At 40.3% G+C, this 21212-nt stretch overlaps 1 protein-coding gene across 1 annotated transcript in view; it reads left to right on the plus strand.

The window, feature by feature from the left end:
* FGF18 (fibroblast growth factor 18) overlaps window positions 1–21212 on the plus strand; it is a 142502-nt gene that overhangs the window by 72677 nt on the left and 48613 nt on the right. The window contains exon 3 of the mRNA XM_081314190.1: window positions 940–1120. Within this exon, the coding sequence (XP_081170316.1) occupies window positions 940–1120 (181 nt within the window). The remainder of the gene's footprint in view (window positions 1–939; window positions 1121–21212) is intronic.

Raw genomic sequence — 21212 nt, forward strand, 5'->3', positions numbered from 1 at the left:
AAAACAGGAATTTCAGGAATTATTTTTTTACTAACAAATTCTGCAGGCCAAAAAAGTTTGAGAATTCCTGTTCTGCACTAATGAATCAAAGATCCTGGAGAAAGCAGGAGGAAGGATCCAGGCAAATCATTTTTCCAGTTTGGGTAGCTGATCCCTGTGTAGCTTAATGTGCTACACCAGAGTATAATAAATGGTTTTGATTGGGTTTGTTATTATTCAGTCATGATGCCCCACCTGCTGTGCATCAGGTTAATACTACCCATAATACACGGCACTCTTTTCCTTGAGAATATAGGAACTGCCTGACTGGATCAGGCCAAGGCCCTTCTTGCTTCATATCCTGTGCTAAATAGAGGCATTCAGGAAGCTCAGGAATTCTTATTCATGGAAGGAAGGAGGCAGAGGGAATGGTTTTGAAGGACTGGAAGGAGAGTTACTATTAAAGCAAATATCAGGTAAAAGGGCCTAAATCTGGAGCAAGAATATAACTTGAGTAAATGTCTCAGAAAGGCCCTCCTTGGTTCACATGAAGATAAAGGAGGGAGGGAGAAGCACATGTAGACTTGCAAGATTCTGTTACTATAGCTTTACAATAAAAGTAGTCCTGACCTTCATGGCATTGGTTCCCTAATCGGATCTACCCCGAAAGGCTGACATGGAAGCAGCATTACTATTAGGTCTTAATAGTAGTGCTTCGTCTTTCAGGGAGGAGGCAGTAGTCCAAATTTCTTCTAGCCAGTCCTTTTCGAAACAAGTCAAATCAGCTTTAGCTCTTAACGGGTCACCTTGCAGATTCCAATAGCCAGCATCAACCTTAATGTCTACAAGCTTCTGAAAGTTGGTCAGACAAAATATCGACTGTGCTACTTTGGCATCTCTGTGTTGAAAATGTCAATCGTCATTTATGGTGTGTTTTTTCCCCCTTGTTGTGAAAATTAGATGTTTGTTGCTGAAGAAAATGTGGATTTTCGGATACATGTGGAAAATCAGACACGAGCACGAGACGATGTCAGCAGGAAGCAGCTCAGACTTTATCAGCTCTACAGCCGAACCAGTGGGAAGCATATCCAGGTGCTGGGAAGGCGGATCAGTGCCAAAGGAGAAGACGGAGACAAATATGGTAAGAGAATTTACTTCTATCTGCTATTCTTGGGTGTGCCTAAGGGATGGAGGTGATTCATCGGCTTCCCTGATTAGTCAGACCTGAATAAAATAAGCCAAGACAATGGACACAGAGTGAACCAGTCCCAAAAAAGAGAGGACTGTTAGCTTGGGAAATACGAGGCAAATTACAGAAATAAAAGAAGATGGTTTTGCCTTATTTGTTCCTGAAATGGTCTAGGAAATTACAATAATTGCTAGTATACTTTTCACTATATTTTTTAGTTTTTTTCCTTTCTTTCTGTAATTCCTTTCTAAGGGGAATTGTCTTTCCTTTTGTAAAAAAAATCCTCATGATAATACTATGGGGTAAATGATAGTAAACGAGAGGCTACTTGATTGAAACTCTTCTAGGGAACTTTGTAGCTAACTAAAGGGGGTTAAACAAAGGATCAGCTTTTGGAAAACAACCATCTAATCTGGAAATACCTCTTCCATGACTGTTCTGAATAGACTGCACCATTTGTTTCAACCTACCTAAATATCGGGTGAATGGGAAAATCACAAGTTCCTGGTCATTATCTTTCAGTGGGATAAGAGGTGGAGATGAATAAAATAGAGCAATGTTTTGATGTCTTGCCGGGTCCTTCAATTACGAATATATTTTCAACTCGTAAAATTAGAACTAAAGAAGGTTAACCAATCCTTCCTGTTCTACAGGTAGCCCTTGATTTACAAATGCAATTGAGCGTGGAATACTGGTTGTAAGTTGTTGCAATCATAAAGTAGGTCACTATATGACCTGCCTTGATTTTACAACCATTTTATGATGGTTATTAAGTGAGTCACCTTGGTTGCCACCGTAGTGGAAAACATCAACAAAGTTGCAAATTGTGATAGTGAATCTGCAGGATGCTGCAACTGGCCATAAATACGAGCTGGTTGTCAAGAGCCCAAAATTCAGTCATGTGACCACAGGGGTGTGTGCAGTCATAATTTTGAGGATGGAACATAAGTAGCTTTTTTGCAGTCCATCACATCTTCAAACTGTCGTTAAGTGCCTGGTTGTTAAGCAAGGACTACCTGTATTGCTTCCTAACTTTGGCAACTTCCAGATAAGTGGACAAACCCCCAAGCTTGTTGCCCAATGTCTTTCATTGTTCTCAGCGGAGTGATGTGCATCAAGGCACTGAAGGAGTTCTGCTCAGTAAAAGAGGTGCCTTGCGAATGGTAATGTTCTAGATTGCACACAAAGCCATTTTTCTGCTGCATAATAATTACTATGGCATCACAGACGTAAGATAGATTTAGGGCCCAACTGTGTTTTGCATTATACAAATATATATGTGTGTATGGCAGGGATGGGCAATCTGCACCCAATGCCTTTGTTTTATATTCCAGTCCCTAAGTTTATCTCGTTGAGATATGGTAGCATAGTGCTGGTATAGGGTAGTACAATTTTAGTTTAAATAGACAAGAAGATAATACGGTGTCCACATAGTACTTCACTAGGTCATTTACAAACCCATTGGATGCATTGGTGCAACATATTAAACTTGGTTATCTTTTATCCTCAAGTTCGAGAGTTTTTCTGTGGCTCTGCATTTTGTCAAAAAGGAGCTGAAAATTCTGGCCTGTTTCTCCAGCTGATCCTGCAGCTCTCCGCGTTCAGGAAACTTTTTAGAAAATGTGGACTTGCTATGGAGGGGTTGCTCATTCTTAGTGTTTGGAAGAAGAATGAACAAACGAGAAAAGACTGAGGGTTTATGTTTGCTATGCTAGCAAAACATGTATTTATTTATGTAGCACATGGCTTACAATGTCAGGGAAATCTACACATGCTGCACAATTCAGTCCTGACAGCCTAGATTGCTAACTCATTCTGTTCAGTGTTTGTGTGTCTATACTTGGTGCACTGTACAATGTGTGTGTGTGTGTGTGAACTACCTTTACACCAAGTAACTAGTAGTACTTGGGTTGCTGGCTCTTCCAGACTCCTCCATTGATCTCGCCTTGCCTTGCCTCGTGTCACAATGTCTCACATCTGGCCAGGACCAGTGTTGGCTTTCATTCTCTGCACACATGAATGCAACTAGTTTTCCCCCCCTACTGAAGTGGTGCCTATTTATCTACTCACAACATTGCATGCTTTCAAACTGCTAGGTAGGCAGGAGTTAGGGATTGAGTGTCAGAAGCTCACTCCATTTCATGGAACTGGGCTCGAACCACTGGACTGCAGACCATTTCTGGCCAGCACTTCAAGGGTCATTAAGCCACCGGCCACCGGGTCCCCTAGCAAACATTTAAAATTGTCTACTTGGATGCTATTCAAACTAAAATTGGGGTAGGTCTGCATAATGTTTGGGTTTCAGTTTGGGGGCTAATAGAGAACATGGTTAGGAAAACAGCTCTGGGCTGATGTAGAGGGTGTTGATTTTAACTGGGGCCAAAATTGATATTGAAAAATGCATGCCTCCATACACAAGTATTTGTCACATTTTTAAAAAATGGAACTGACATATTTCATGTATGGTAGGTTGAAGGAGTAAAACAGGTGGAGGATTTATTTTACTGGGGTCCTTTACATTGTAAGAAAAACATGTTTATAACTTTTGTGAAGAGTTTGCTCTGTCTCATCAGTGATCCCAGCAGTCGAGTAACTCCAACGTTTTTTTTAAAAATACGCTGCACCTAGACGCTTAGGGTTTACTTGGAAGCATAAAAAAATAAATAATAATTTGCCATCAGCCAGACGTGAAACATTCTTGTAGTACATTTTATTCTGAACTCTAAACAGAAAACATGACAACAATATATTGAACTGAGTGGTGTAATCATTTTGATAGATGGCTTTTAAACTAGGATCCATTGAATTGGATATTAATCAGGCTATGTCTAGACTGATAATGTGAATGATTCTCCAAATATTTCATATTGGTGGGATGCTGAGTGTTCCTAAAGTGCTTTTAGATCATGGAGAATGGAGAGGGGTGGATTATGTCTGGACAGGTTACTTAAAAAGTAGCTGCCTATTCATCAACTAGATTTAAATCTTGCAATTCTGTACAATGTTTTTTCCACTTGACTGTACCAGTGTGAAGTGGTTGACTAATTCTCTTGCACACACTGACTTTTAAAAAGGAAAAGGGTGGGAAATGGAAGGTAAAGATTCACATTACATGGTATCTCACACTGATGGAATAGATAGGAGAGGCAGACGTATGTAAGCTGAAACACTGGATTTTCAGCACACAAAAGCAAGAGGACATTCTATACTGTTTGTTCTCCCTTTGTGTGCAGTTCATTTACAGGGCTGGTCTTGCTTGGGGTAGAAAAAGGCTTTATTTGTGTTTCATGGCTGGGAGATTCTATTTCAAAGTATGGGACTTCACTGTTATGTTGAAAGGTAATGTTAATGTTTCCTGTGTGTGCCAGGTAGCATTGTATTATGCGCAGTTGAACTCTCGATCTGAACGGCTTCCTGAGAGCCAAAACCGAGGGGCAAATGATAAATTATAGAGAAGTGACACTCACATAATATAGAACAGGATGCAGAGGTGAAACTGATTGATTTGGAATTCTGGATAACGAGTTTGATCAGATCCAAGCTGTAGCTCAGGAGGGAGCACATGGTTTGCATGCAGCAGATCTCGGGTTTACTCTCAGCATATCTGGTTACAATAAACAATACTGAAGTTGGTGGGCCAGTTTACTAATGTAGTGCAAGGCAGTTTTCTATGATCTACTTGTACTCGGATATGATAACTAATCAGCTTCTTAACTGAATAATAGCACAGTTAGTTGCTGGATGGTGGTTTTTGCTGTTATGTGGAATAAAATATATAATTTCCTAGCTCTCAGGTTTTTTTTCCCAATCTTGCTGGGGAATAGCAGAATTTTTAATTCATCTTTTTGGAGCATTAGTCCTTGACATCTATGGAGATTCTCAGTCATCCAGGACAGGTCATGGTTGTCCCAAAGGTGCTTTTTTTTTTCAAAAGGCAACTGGATGTTGTTGTTTTTCCTTGAAGATGTTTTACTTCTCACCCAAGAAGCTGAAGAAGCTTCTAGGATGAGAAGCGAAACCTCTTTCAGGAAAAAACAAAGTCCAGTTGCCTTTTGAAAAAAGTACTTTGGGGATTAATTCAAGACATTCTACCACCTCTAGATTATTTTCCAATTTTCTCATTAGTACTACTTATGCTGATTGTTGCTACATTTATTTTTGTTCTTATGTGTCCAGCATTTCATTTTTACCATTTGGGATGCTAACCTCTCCTCTTTTTAATTCTTAGGAGGTATCTTAGGATATATATATATGTATATATATCTATATGTGTGTGTGTGTGTGTGTGTAGTATATATATATATATATATATATATATATATATATATATATATATATATATATATATATCATACATACATACATATATATATATATATATCATACATACATACATGTATATATATATATATATATATATATATATATATATATATATATATATATATATATATATATATATATATATATATATATATATATATATATATATATATACATACATATATATGTATATGTTAAATGTTTGTTAAGTATATATATATGGGATGCAGTGGCTCAGTGGGTTAGGACGCTGAGCTTCTCGATCAGAAGGTCGGCAGTTTGGTGGGTCGAATCCCGAGTGCCGCGTAACAGACTGAGCGCCTGTTACTCATCCCAGCTTCTGCCAACCTAGCAGTTCGAAAGCACGTAAAAATGCAAGTAGAAAAATAGGGACCACTACAGTGGGAAGGTAACAGCGTTCCGTGCACCTTTGGCGTCTAGTCATGCCGGCCACATGACCACGGAGACGTCCTCGGACAAGCGTTGGCTCTTCGGCTTTGAAATGGAGATGAGCACCGGCCCCTAGAGTCGGAAACGACTAGCACGCATGTGCGGGGGAACCTTTACCTTTTATACACACACACACACACACACACACACACACACACACACACACACAGTATGTATATGTATATGTATATGTATATGTATATGTATATGTATATGTATATGTATATGTATATGTATATGTATATGTATAAATATATATACATGTATGTATATCTATCTATCATCTATCTATCTATCTATCTATCTATCTATCTATCTATCTATCTATCTATCATAACTTGCAAAGCTATTGTACAGTAACTTTATATTTTTGTAGCATTTGTTCCTGGAGAAGATTCCTCTAATGCTCCATACAAATTGTTTCTGAAACTTCCCATTCTGGGTTTATGGGACAAAAATAGATTTCAAAAGCTGAGTTATATGCTCAGCAGACTGTGGTTGGTTTGATAGAATCACGACAAGCTGCAGGTGGGGTGTTGCATGTGTTAATGCTCCCCCAGGAGCATGATTCTGCTGATGCTGTGATTTTATATGGTGAGGCTAATCTCTGTGTTAGAAAAAGTAATTGAAGTAGGGGTTGCAATGAGAAAGGAAGAGTTCTGCTAGTAAGTTTCTTCAACCATGCATACAAATAAGATTAGGTAAAGCTTTCTAAATCCTTCTATATAATGGAAATATTTCTCAACATATAAAGTTGCCTTGTAGTGAGCCCAGTCCATTAGTTCACGTAACCCAGCAGTAACCTCAGTGAGTAGCAGTAGCCCCTGAAGACTGAGATGGACGACATTTTGGAGCATGGGTAGAAAGACAGAGAGGCTGCAGTGAATAGCTGGTAATATCATATCCACATTTAAGTGGGCAATGCCTGGTTTTTCAAGGTAGGTTTTGGAAGTTGGTGTTTGTTTTCCTTATTATTTTAGATGTGTAAAGGAAGTCTGAGAGATTATACTTTCTGTTTTTGTGTGTGTGTGTGTGTGTGGGAAATGCAGAAAACGGCATTGTTATGAATTGGTTGGTGCACAGTTCTGGGAGGCTCAAATAGTCATAAAAAAAGAGGTTCCTAAGGATGTTATGGACTGAGTCAAGAAGTAAAATGAAAATAAAGTCCGAACTCTTTCTTGAACCACCTTGTAGATTGTTACCATTGCTTGAATAAGACTTAGCGTTTTGGAAGGCCTGTCGTGACTCAGCAATCTTGACCATGGAATCTGTTTGTGAGATTCATCCACGGCCTGGAAGGAAGACCATCAAGATGTCCTCCACGTTTGCCAGGTTAGAACGGAGTAAGGAAGGGACAGTCAATTAGTTCTTTTCTCCTATTTTATAATGCCTAAAACACTTTAAAAAAAGGAAAGGAAATTGCCATACGGAAGAGATCAACGCGTGAAGGTAATACTGAGCCTAAGAGACTGCTGAGCTAAAGACAAGCCCCCTTTTCTGCAAGCATCAGTTCAATGAAAACTATTTAGAAATCAGTACTTCTTCCCAGTGCTTTTTTTTGTAAAAGAAAAAGGTGCCGGAACTCATACGTGTCATGCAACCCACCTTGTGTACCCTACAAGGTTCCATCCAAAAAAGGTGCCGGAACTCCATTCTGAGCGTTCTGTGAGAAAAAAAAGCCCTGCTTCTTCCTAAGAGTTAGCTGTCCGCAAGTAGTCTGACGGTTCTGGATCACCAAACAGCTCTCCTTCTCTCTCTGAACTGCGACTCTGATCTATAATTTATTTAGTGGAGCCAGAAGGGATGGCAGTTTTCCTCTTTCAAGCCAAATACTTCTGCTTGTACCCATCTTCCCTTCAGAGTCTTAGTAGGACAAAGTTAAGTTTTAAAAGACCTTCTCTCTCTCTCTCTCTCTCTCTCTCTCTCTCTCTCTCTCTCTCTCTCTCTCTCTCTCTCTCTCTCTCTCTCTCTCTCTCTCTCTCTCTCTCTCTCTCTCTCTCTCTCTCTCTTCTCTCTCTCTCTCCCCCCCCCGCCTCTCTTTACCCTACCCTGCATCTTCACAACCATTTATTTTCATAAAGTTAGCCTGGAGGCAGTGATGACCTCAACATAATAATGATCACTCACGGTGGCAGCTGTGCTTTTTACAGAGGGGACCCTAAACTGAACAAGGAGAAGCAGGAAAGCTTGCATTTGGGCCGGTGTTCTCCTTGTGACCATCCTTACCGCCGTCTCTGTGAGCACATTTCAGTGGTGTGGGTGTGTTTGGCAGGATTTTTTCCTTGAAACTGGCTACAAAGAGGTTGGGAAGGAATAACTGGGCAGCAGCAGGAATTAGAAGCAGGGGCGAGCGAGGCAGGCTGCTCCGTTGAACCACAAAGAGCCAAGCAAGCAGGACCTCCCAGGATTCTCTGGGTTAGGGGAAAGGACTCAATTACCATCACCTTGGATCCTGTTCTGAAAGGTTCAGCAACCATTTAAAATATGCCGTAATCATCTTATTTGAAACATCTGTGCTCTTAGGACTTCATTCTTTATTTAATTTGGTTTGTTTTGCATTTTTGCAGATATTTTCAAGAAATGGGTGGGGGGGTGAAAGGAGCACTTTCCTAGAAGAATTCTATTTTGAACATTGGCTTTTGGCCCGTTGATGCTGAATGGTAATGTTTTTGTCCCCCAGATGCAATGACACATATCTAAGAAATGGGCCAGCCTGAGAGCCATGTCACACATGATGAGAGGAGGCTAAGATAGGTGTTTTTTTTTAAAGAGGCAGACCCATCACAAAACAGAGATTGCCAGCTGGCTTGTCATATGCATCTATGACTTTAAAAATGGGTTGGGCTCCTGCCTGGATTACATTTGTTTTATCAGGCATTACATGTGCATAGTAAGAATGCAATATATGAAGGAGCTCCCACCTGTTTCCCAAAATTGTCCCAGGTCACTGTGACACAGTTTTTGTACAATACATGTGGATGTTGTTTACCGAAACTATTAGTGGCAGCGCTAAAGTGAATGATGAGATCTGCCTAATTTTAGGGGCCAGCTTTGAAAAGAGGAATTGGATGTATGTGTCAGTCCCAGGAGGCATGTTGTGGCATTGAGCCAAACAGGGGGGTGGGAGGTGCCAAGTCCTACATGCAGCTTTGTTGCTGCAGCTGAGCCTAAAAACAAGCTTGATATGGTTTGACAGGCACTTTCCGTCTATCTTAGTGTGCTCATCAAAACATGAGATATTCACCAAATGAGAGATTGTTTCTTTCTGTCCTTTTATTGCCCACTGCACTTGTGACATGTCTGGAGAAGAGAGAAACTTTTATCGATTCCATCCAGCCCTGTTGAATCAAAGGCAGATGTATTTTCTGATCCTTGTCCCTCATAAAATCACAAGTCCTTCTGTTGTCTTTGGGGATGGTTTTCTTCAAATATAACCAAGAGTTGCTAGAACTGTCATTCCTATATATTCGACTTCCTTCTCCCTTCTCTCTTTAGTATAACTAAACAGTAGTTGCATATAATAAATTACACAGCAATGCATCTTAAAGTGTGCTAGGATGCTAAATGAAGTGACATTTCTCTGATTTTTGTTATAGTGTTCATAGAAATGTGCAATTCTGGGAAGTTGTCCTAACACAAGCAGAGAGGCACTCATGTTCACCAGATATTTACTTATTCTAATAGTTTTTATTTTGTTCTTTATTAAAGGTAAAGGTAAAGGTTCCCCCGCACATGCGTGCTAGTCGTTTCCGACTCTAGGGGCCGGTGCTCATCTCCGTTTGAAAGCCGAAGAGCCAGCGCTTGTCTGAGGACATCTCCGTGGTCATGTGGCCGGCATGACTAGACGCCAAAGGCGCACGGAACGCTGTTACCTTCCCACCGTAGTGGTCCCTATTTTTCTACTTGCATTTTTATGTGCTTTCGAACTGCTAGGTTGGCAGAAGCTGGGACGAGTAAGAGGCACTCACTCTGTTACACGGCACTCGGGATTCGACCGGCCAAACTGCCGACCTTCTGATTGACAAGCTCAGTGTCCTAACCCACTGAGCCACCGCGTCCCCTTGTTCTTTATTAGGTTTATAGAATAACCAAACCAAAAAAATCATTTATTTATTTTCAGTCGTATTGCCTTATGGCCTGAATAGGGTATTACATCTTATTAAAGTAACTGGTTAAGACTTGTGCTGCACGAGTCACCAATAACTTTCTGGATGCAGTTCAAGGTGAGGAGTCAGAGATGGCTTGACTTCTAAGTACCTACAGGATTGTCCTATTTGTCCTAGAATTGGCCTGTTTGGTACATGTATTTAAGAGGTGTGAAGGAAGGAGGGACTTGCAGACAATGCTTTTCTTTCACTGTTCTTATTTTAACAAATAGTCTTTTCTTTGAGGTTAAGTTAGTGCCCACTCTGATGGCTTTCTTGAATTTAGTAATTTTGTTTCACAAAATGTTTGGGACTGAATGAATGAATGGGTAAAGTCTTTTGTATCAAGAAGGTGTTTTCTTTTTGTTTCGTTTTTTGTGCCTTCAAGTCAATCTTGACTCCTGGTGACTGCCTGGACCAGAGGTAGGCAACCTCGGCTCTTTTATGACTCATGGACTTCAACTCCCAGAATTCCTGAGTCAGCAGAGCAGAGCTGACTCAGGAATTCTGGGAGTTGAAGTCCATGAGTCATAAAAGAGCCGAGGTTGCCTACCCCTGGCCTGGACAAAGTGTAACTCCAGAACTATCCATTTACCATTATTTTTGATGAGAAATCACATTACCTCTGGCCTTCAAATCAGCGGAGGACAAGTTATTTTACGATAACTAAATAAAGCATCCACTTTATGAAGTTGTTTTCAGCAATAAAAAAATGATGATCTGGTGAATATCTGTGATTGGATAGAATGCAGGAAAATATACCCCTATATTAATTTGTGAGAAAATTGGAAGAGCTGGCTGTTACCCAGCTAGTGTAGGTAGTTGTCCTTGACTGATTGGCTGATCTCAAAAAGGCAGAATCAGATTTGGTCAGTCACTTGGATGGAAGGCCACTAGGAAATCCCAGGGGATTGGGCTAGACTGGGAAATTTAAAAAAAAACCAAAACCAACTCAGAAAAAGGCACTTCTGTGTTATTGCCAGGAAAGCTACATGGATGTGTTTTTAAAGTCACCAGGAGTTGAGTTCAACTTGAAGGAGACTTTATTTTTATGATGTTGCTGGCATATAGGTCAGTCGTATTTCTTATGGCATCCTCTCCCTTCTGTTCAGTTTTGTGTTTGTCTTGCAACTTGCCAAATTTCTCCCCAAAGGCAGACCGATTACTCTACGAAATCCTGGTTTGTTATTTTTGTAGAATATATTTAGCAGAGGGATTGCCAAAATATACCTATCATTTTAAATCAGACTTCCCCAATCTGCAGCTACTTTACTTATTTTAAGAACGACAACTCCCAGAATTCCAACGCTGGCTGTGAATTCTGGAAGTTGTATTTCTAATGTATGCGGAGGTAGCAGGTTTCAGTAGTTTTAATGAACTTACTCAGCCCTGAAGTTAAGAAAAATATGGCTCCAAATGTTTTAAGGATAATTAGTCTTTTTCAGGAGGGGGCATGATGGCTGAGCGCTTGAAGACGCTGAGCTTGTCAACTGGAAAACTGACAGCCTAGGTTTGAGACCTGAGAGCACTGCACAAAGGGGTGAGCGCCCGTTACTTGCCCCACCCAGCTCCTGCCAATCTAGCAGTTCGAAAGGATGCAAATGCGAGTAGACAAATAGGTACCACTTCGGTGGAAAGGTAACAGCGTTTCATGTGCCTCAGTGCATAGTCATGCTGGCCACATGACCATGGAAGCATCTTCGGACAACGCTGGCTCCCTCAGCTAAGAAATGGAGATGAACACACACACACACACACACACACACACACACACACACACACACACACACACACAGAGAGATACCGTAAAGTCAGACACAACTGGACAGGGGGAAACATTTACCTTTTAGTCTTTTTCATTCACTATTTTTATATGTCTCTATCCCTGTCTATAAAGCTCTGTGTTGATTTAAGAGTCCCCTTCAGAATTGTAAGCATAATTTTTTTTTAAAAAAAAATAGGACCCCATCTGTGATTCATTTAAGCAGAAGTGAGAGAATGGAGACGATAGCAGTTCTAGTTTAGACAGTCAATACAAATATTGTTAATGTAATGATTGATCTTGCAAGGAGCTTTTGTAACAATGCGAAATCCTATCCCCTGAAGACTAGTCAATATAATACGGCAGTACCATACTGGGGCTTGGTCATTTATTTGCAACATCATCCCAGCTGCTTTTCTGAAAGCTGCTAGGACAGCTTTGAAAGCTGTCAGAAGCTTCCATGAACGCAGTTATAAATTTTGTTACGGTAGTGGGTTTCCCTTACTGTAGTATTTTTTTCATTGTAGCATAATAGGTGGGGACCTGACCTTTACTGAATCCATCACGTGAAGGTGGCGGAGGCTTAAATCTCCTCCAACCCTTCTGCATATGTACAGAGTCATAAAAGACAACAAGACATCAACAGGGTTTTTCCTTTCCAAATCTCTCTGTGTGTGTGGCTGGAGAAGAAGAGTGCTTGAGACTGTTTTTTGCTAGGGGCAATCACAAACAGAATTTGCATCGTCCCCTAAAATGAGGCATCCTACCTTGGCCATGTCAGGCAGGGGGATTCACTGGAGAAAAGCAATTATGTTTGGAAGAGTTAGCGGTAAAAGGAAACCATGCCGCCAAAAAACACAGTGGTTGGACACCATCAAGCTGACACCAGCCAGAGCCTAGAAAAACTCAAAGAAGTGCAAGATCGGAAGACGTGGAGACACCTGGCCCATAGAATTGCCAAGACTTGGACATGACTGAATGGATAACATCATCATCTAAAACTAGAGTGGAACAAATCAGAAAGTCACTGTATATTAGAGCCGTGGTGGCTCAGTGATTAGAATGCAGTTTTGCAGGCTAATTCTGTTGACAGCCAAGAGTTCGATCCTGACCGGCTCAAGGTTGACTCAGCCTTCCATCCTTCCAAGGTCGGTAAAATGAGGATCCAAATTGTTAGGGGGGGGGCAATATGCTGATTCTGTAAGCCGCTTAGAGAGGGCTGTAAAGCACTGCAAAGCGGTATATAAGTGCTATTGCTATTGTACAAAGAGTATCTATCAAAATTTAAGTCACCCATTATCACAGCTTTCCCAATTTTTCCACAAATAGCTACTTTGTACAAAGCTAATACTCACCTGGCAGTGATAGTCACTACAGCAGATTAGCAATACTCATTTCAAGTGAGGAAATGTACCAGGAGTCTATTTTCTTCACAGTGAGCATGCAGTGCTATCACCCAGTTGTGGAGATAATTAAAAAAAAGGTCTTAAAAAAAAGGTCTTTGCATTCTCTTCCAATGAAGCTTTTTGGACCTTTTAATTTTAATTTAATTTTTTAATTTTATTAGATTTATATACCGACCATTCCCGAAGGACTCAGGGCAGTTTACAGGGTATTTTAAAATCACACCAATACAAATACAAAAGTTAAAAAACAATTTAAAAGATTAGATTATCCCTGAAAATAAAAGCCCCAGTTAAAAATTCTCAGCCTGGGCCAGAGAGCTCGAAGAGCCAGGTCTTCAGGTCCCGGCGGAATGAACGCAGGTCAGGGGCAGTCCTGAGCTCCACGGGCAGCTGGTTCCAGAGGGCAGGCGCAGCCACAGAGAAGGCCCTCCCCCTGGGTGTTATCTGCCGGCAATCTTTCACCGGCGGCACCCTGAGAAGACCCTCCCTGTGTGAGCGCACTGGACGAAGGGAACTTGATGCTGGCAGCAGGTGTTCCCTCAGATATCCCAGACCCAAGCCATTTAGGGCTTTATAGGTCATCACCAGCACCTTGAATCTCACCCGGAGGACAACCCGAAGCCAATGCAGCTCGCGGAGTAGAGGTGTTACATAGGAGTATCGGGAAACCCCCATCACAACTCGCGTGGCCGCATTCTGCACCAGTTGAAGCCTCCAAGTGGTCCTCAAGGGCAGCCCCATGTAGAGAGCGTTGCAGTAGTCTAAACGGGAGGTTCATACACTTCACATTTTATCAGAAAGTGAAACCTCAGGATGCATTTTCAAGCTTTCAGGGTACTTTTCTAGGATTGTCAAGGAAAGTGAAAAGTGTTTCTAGGAGAGGGGTGAAATTTCATGGGAGTGGTGAGTGCGGCAACTTGCCCGCTTTAGGTCATGGGTTGGAATAATTTGTCTTTTGAAGTACATTTGTTGTTTAGCTGCAACAGGAAATGATGTGGTTGCTTATTCAGCATTGAATGCTGAATCAGAAAACAACAACAACACAATGCTCTTGAGGGGCACAGCTGCCATGAAACTGCCGTGGTATCTGATTTAATACAACATTAATAGAACTTATAAAGCTTTTAGAAGACCACTCTTTATTTGGGTAGATGTTTAACCATAGCTGATAAACAACCCACAACTGAGTGTGTGCATTCATTTCAAGGTTAATGTAATCATTTTAATTGTTTTTAATTTTTGTAATTTGCTGTATTGTTTTTAAAAAACCTTGTGAACCGCCCTGAGTCCTATGGGAGAAGGGCGGTATATAAATCTAACAAAATAAATAAATAAATTTTGGGATTACTAATTTCAGAGTTAAGAATTTTAGTCTAGCTATTCAGGTGCCTACGTGATTACTTGGAAGTAGTCCTACTGACCTAAATGCAATTAACCTAAGCTTTGTTGTGTTTAGGACTATTGTCTGAATGTTTGCAAAAATGTTAGTGAAGTTGAGAGCCTTAGAAACAGTGATTTTTTTTTTTAAATGAAATAATGTAGGCTGTGGTCCTAAAAATAATTCAGGTGTTTGGACAAAAAAGGTACTTAATTCAGTAGGCTTTCCTTCTGAGTAAATTCATAAAGAATTGTATGACTTTATGAGGCTAATAGTATGAGGCTAACGTTCTGTGTGCCATCACCTAACAGTAACTGTATGTTGCAATGGGAACAACTTTTTGTTCAGGACAAATCTGGATTAAACTAACCTCTTTTTAAATAAGTACCTGAACTAGAACGCAGTTCACTCTCACTGTTTCTTAAAATTCTGTAATAGTGTTTGCTGGATAAAAAGGAATAGAAAATACATGTATTGGTAGAGAAATGTTCAAAAAAATATCCTTCAAAAATGTATACATTGGACTAACTTGTAAGAAATAAACAACCATGTAGCAGAAAAATGTCTTCAGAATGTAGACATATTTTTTAAGCTGGCTGTTTGGAAATTGCATGAGGAAGCAGGGTGGAATGAAAAATGAGCAATTCAGAGAAACTAAATTTGACAGATTTGGCCACCCCTACTTCAGAGTAGAAAGTAATAGGATTGGAATGCTTGGCTGCAATCCTATGCATATTTATTTGGGAGGAAATCTCACAGAAACCTGGAGACTTTCCCCCCTTAATAAAGATTCATAAGACTGGGTTATGTATACTTTTTATTATTGTGCTCTTAGTTCTGAACCTTTTAACTTTTCTTGGTATTGCATTTTCTAGACTATCCTTGTGGTCTAAGAAGATTCGAACGTATCAGTGTCCTGCCTTTATTATTTTTGCAAATAACTCAAGGTGGCGAACATATCCAGCACACCTTCTGCCCCCTAGTTTTCCCACAGCAACCTGTGAAATGAGTTGGACTGAAAGAGAGTGACTGAATAAGTGAATAAGAGATTGACTGAAGAAGAAAATTCCTTATTTTGATGAGGATAGAACACCTGGAAATACTTTGTCTTATCTTCTGTGCATAATCTACCCTCCATTCTTTTTGGATCATACTGTAGCTGACATAGAGCAATGAGGTGCCATCAAGCTGGGTTTCTTTCCTGCACAAACTATGATACCTAATTTTTTGATGCTTAAATGTAAGGTTTTATAAGCCACTATGCAAGCCTATCCTAATTTGGGGGGGAGGGGATAGATGGGGGCTCCTGGGTTGCAGAATTAATTAGAGTGCACCTGTTTTTCCTAATTGCTTTATTGAAATCTGTCAAGAATTAATAATTTGATATTAGCTTCTATAAAAGGTGTTTGAGAAATTTAAACTGGGAATATAGTTACTCAGTGTAAATTATTGTTATTTTTTTCCTTCCTAATTTAGGGAAGAATCTGCTATGCTTTGTTTTTATTTCAGAGCTCATTGGAGTATGATCTCCAGGTTTTATGCAGTATATATATTAAGAGTAAAGATTAATTAGCACTAGGGAAATTAATTTACTAATGGGGTATGATGAGGGTATGAAAGACAATCTAAAAGCCTGACTGAATTGTTTTCAGCAATCTTTTTCTCTAGAATATCTTGAAACTGTAGCCTGATCACCTTCTCTACAAAGTTCTCTAAAAATTGGAGATTGATCAGAAATTATCTAGTACCAATGACTGCTTCTTGTATAGGTGGCAGAGTACCACTTTCTTCAGGGCTGATGGAACCATCTCCTCTCTCGAGGATGACTTCACCCCATTTGGACCCAAACACATCATTTTTCAGGAGGCATTGAGTAGCCAGGAGGGACAAGGGTCAATAAACAGTGCTGAGGTCCATGTCTGCTTCCTCAAGACTTAAACTCAAATGTCTTCAGATAACTAAGCCAGACTAAAGATTGTCTGTTAGTCACCTCAACAGGACATGCACAGCCAGAATACAAGACGGAGTAGATCTGAGCAATTTTATGCATTAGATTTCTAGAATAATCTTCACAAGGTCTTGCAGATGTTCCTCTGATCTTTCCTTCTCTAACTGGGTCACCTTGAACAGGCTGCTGGCTGGTGTTCTTCAGATACAGCAAGAGTGGATAAATAATCCTATTTTGCTGCTCTTATAGTCACATCATAGTCCATAATATAGGGTCTTAGATGTGTTCAATCTGACTTGATCCTCTCAGAGTCTTCTGGGATCCATGAATAGCAAGAGGCCACACTGGTATAATCTGATCCAAAGCCATTATTGTCCCCTCATTCAAAGGAGTGACTAACTAAGGTCTCAGTTGAGTCTCAGCGAATTCCACAAGCTCTCTCTGAAAATCCAGTTGGATCCCTTAAGCGCCAGGGATTGAGGAACTGAATAGGTCCTACTGCCTGCAGCAGGAAACAGCATCAGAGAGATCCAAAACCATCAGGTAGAGTCTGACCATGATGTGAGGCAGATGTTAACATTTGACTAAACTTTGGAATGTCAAGTGACATTGAATTTGGTCCCTGGATGCCCAAAGTTGACAATTGATTTATAGTTGTTCCAGCCCAGGGGTGTCAAACTGCCGGCCCATGGGCTGGACACGTCACAACGAAACTGCACCCACCCCATTGCTGGCCATGGGGAAAAAGCTTCAATATGTCGCACGATGTCACGTGACGTTGCAAGTTTGACATATCTGTTCTAGCCCAATGAAATGTTGTAAATAAATTATAGAAAGGGGTTTGGGACTCTGTCATTCCATCCATCAGTCTGTCAACAAGATGACTCTCCAAAATAGGATGGAACAAGACCCAATTTGTGGAGGAAAGAAAAATCCAACAAAACCAAGATTTAAAATGGGCTATTTTTGGTGGTGATGGTGGGGAGAAAATCCCCCAATGCATTGCTATAGAAGAGGTAGCTGTGCAGTACCTTGGAATGCTGTGGCTGCTCTATTCTTCAGGCCCCCTTTTTCCTCCCCCCGCCCCTGGTTGCATGAACCAGGGCAGAGCTGCTGTGAAGGGGCTGCAAAGAATTCCAGAATGTTTTCTTTGCTGCATTAATGCATGATTAAAGTGTCTAGGTTGGATATGTGGCATCGAAGCATGCCTCTATATTTTTAAATGCACGACCCCCTTGCTATTGCTATTACTACTACTACATTGGCTACTCATGTCTCATTCATAGCGCCTTTTCTGTTTTTGTTTTTGTATTAATTTCTGTTCAGTCATGTCCAATTTTTGGAGACTGCCTGGACAAGTCCCTGGAGTTTTTTTGGCAAGGTTTTTTAGAAGTGGTTTGCCATCGCCTCCCTGCTAGAGTGTGACTAGCCTAAGGTTACCTACTGGCTTTGTGCCTAAGGCTGGTCTAGGACGCACAATCCCCTGCTTCTAGCCTAGTGCCTTAACTACTACACCAAACTGGTTCTTCCTTTTCTGTAATTCCAGTATTGGAAATGACATACTAAGAGAACGGTTTGTCTGAAAGTTATTTGAAATATTTATGGCTGTGACAAGCTATACTGATATATCTCTATATCAGTGTTCTATGTGAAGAAGCCAGAGTACAGGTAGTCCTCGAGTTATAACCATTCCTTTAGTCACCACTCAAAGTTACGGTGGTGCTGAAAAAAGGTGACTTTTGACTGGTCCTTGCACTTGCGACTGTCGCAACGTCCTCAGGGTCACATCAGTGGCGTAGCGTGGGTTGTCAGCACCCGGGGCAAGGCAAGTAATTTGCGCCCCCTAACCCGTGAAAATACTGATGTAATTAAAGTAAAATGCATCTAATGCGCCCCCCCAGATGTTGCTCCCGGTGCGGCTGGCCCCCCCTGCACCCCCCACGCTACACCACTGGGTCACATGACCAAAATTAGGATGTTTGGCAGCTGATATGTATTTGCAACTGTTGCAAGGCCCCAGGGCCGTGGGATTGCATTTTGTGACTCTCCGAAAAGCAAAGTCGATGGGGATAGGTGGATTTGCTTAACAACTGTGGCAAAAAGTCATAAAACTGAGCTTAACACACTTAACTAGCACATTGCTTGATGATGGAAATTCCAGCCCCAATTGTGGCCGTCATTTGAGAACTACCTGTAGGGCAACACAGTCCTAATTATATCATAATTCAGATTGTCATTGGCTTATGACAGAAAGAATGATACAGAAACAAAACAAAAACAGTTGAAACGCTGAAGGAGACAATTAGACTAATCTATTTCTGAGGAAGAAAAAACAATAGTTGCTACCGGAAGATCTTTATAAGAGTATTTTAAAAGCTGGTCTATTTTTTTAACGTTTAATCTAAAGGGGCCTTCTTTGGCCATGACATTAGTGGAAAATGGTTTCCCTTTCATATTTGAAAAAATAAAAATAAAATAACTTAGAGTGCAATCCTAGGATTTAAGGGGTTTTAGCATTTAGTAAAAGTAGAAGGAGGTTTCGTATAAAAAAAAGTATCTGTCAACCAAACTCTTTCCATATAGATTAATTTTCTGGTGATAGGCTTGTTCTTTATATCTGCAAACCCATAGCACATGGGCTACATGCATTTTACTTTGAAGTATACTTTTATTTAGGCTAAACAGATCCAACTTTCTCAGCTGCTTTCATAAGATTTTTTAAAGGAAACATTTTCGTCTGTAAGTGTAAATATTGTCTCCCTGGGCACAACCCAAGTAACTGCTTAGGATCATAGAGATAGCTTGCTCCAACCCATAAATTGTTGACCTTAACAGCTATCCCTCAGGTTATTGCACAAAATTATTTTGAAACCCCTTTCATTTTCAAAAATATGTTTGTAGATCTTCTTTGACACAGTGTACCTGATACACTCTAGAGTATTATGCAGAATCCCTTTTTAAGTGGTTAATAATAACAGGGAAAAAACTGGAAAAGATTTAGGCTGAGGTTCAATTGAAAATATGAAGGTCACAAGCATAGTCAAAGAAGGAAGGCAAAAAATTATAGAAACTGTACATATTACTGTATGCACAACCTGTTTTATGACAGTATCTTCAAAGCCCCACTTGCATGTTCTTTGAATAGTCCTTACCCATCCTTGTCAAGAAGACTAAAGACAGATGTTAATAAAGACATGGCTGCAATCTTAGTCCATCTCCAGTCCAAGGTTCAAGATACGCCATGTTCCTTACTGGAGACCAGAGTTCAATGGGCAGAGCAGTCCTGTCAGGACCAGATGAAGTACTGAGGTTTCTGGGAAAGCAGACATAACTTGGTCAAAAGAGAGATACCCACAGTCAAATTTGTATGATTTTTCTCCAGTGTTTGACTGCTTTCACGCAGAGGTTTTTTTTTTTTAAATCAAGGACAACAGCCATTAGTAATTCCTGATTGCTCAAATTGTACTCATCAGGAGCAACAATTTATTCCTGAGTAGACTTTGCTCCCCAAAGTGCCTGTTCATGCAGCCCAATGTTTCTCATCTCTTTGCCCTTTGGGTTTTTATGCAACAGTGATGGCAACATCATAAATTAGGTGATCAGGTTTAAAATTGCAGCAGCAAAGAAGAACAATGAGGCATGCTCCATCTCATTCTACTGCTAGGGTAAAACTGGAATCCTCAGAGCCCAGAGCTCTGAGGATTCCTCCCCTTCTTCCTCGGTGAGGATTCGGACATTATAAAATGGAATAATTAGCAAATTCAAAACTGAGGAAAATGTTGCACTGAGTATCTTTTGTAGATTTCTTTTGAAATCTACCATCCTATTTAAAGAATCTTGGACAAGTAATATCATCGGTTTAAATTAAATTTACAGGAGATTATTCAGGAACAGATACAATGGATATCTAGTTGTGTAAAAATAATGCAACAATTCTGAAGAGAGAAAAAAAAACAATTTTCCTGAAAGAAAGTTGCACCACAGCAAGCACCATTTTAAAATAAGCATATTTTCTTGCTTATTGCGTACATAAGTGTGCGGGGTCAGGGGGGGGGAAGGAATGGCTCTCCCAAAATATTTACTTTTTTGCAATTTTGCAAACACATCTTGTTTACGTTTCAGTATCTGCTCCCTTTTCAATTAATCCATTCAAATCACTTAACCTACTTGGCTAAAAATGAGAATGACTAATAAGAGAGAGTGTAGATTGTTGAGCATTATCGCATTCTTCTAAAATGTGTGTTACTGTATTTCACATTTAGGAAGCTATACCTGGAAGTAAAAGAGAAGAATTTCTGAGCAAAGAAGTGCATAGGATTTTAGCTGCTGAGACTTAACAGTCTTTTAGTCTTTTACAATGCTTTGTAAGCTAACCTTGCAACCTTCCTTACAGTATTTTATGCCTTTGAACAAATATGTTTCTCAGCAGGGAAGTAACTGAAGAAGTGCAGAAAATTTCACCTCTTGGAGCTAAATTGATATGTCCTTTAAACTGTGAGCTCTGCTGAACTAATTGATGCCAGCTTTAAATATAATTTCTGATCCATTGGGGGAGTGTATTGATTTAAATTCTTGTCTCCTCCCAATCCTGCTTCTCAAAGCAAGGGTTGCATCCATGCAACAAAAGAGGCA

The sequence above is a fragment of the Vipera berus genome (assembly GCF_964194415.1).
Source record: "Vipera berus genome assembly, chromosome: 1".
Taxonomy (NCBI): domain Eukaryota; kingdom Metazoa; phylum Chordata; class Lepidosauria; order Squamata; family Viperidae; genus Vipera; species Vipera berus.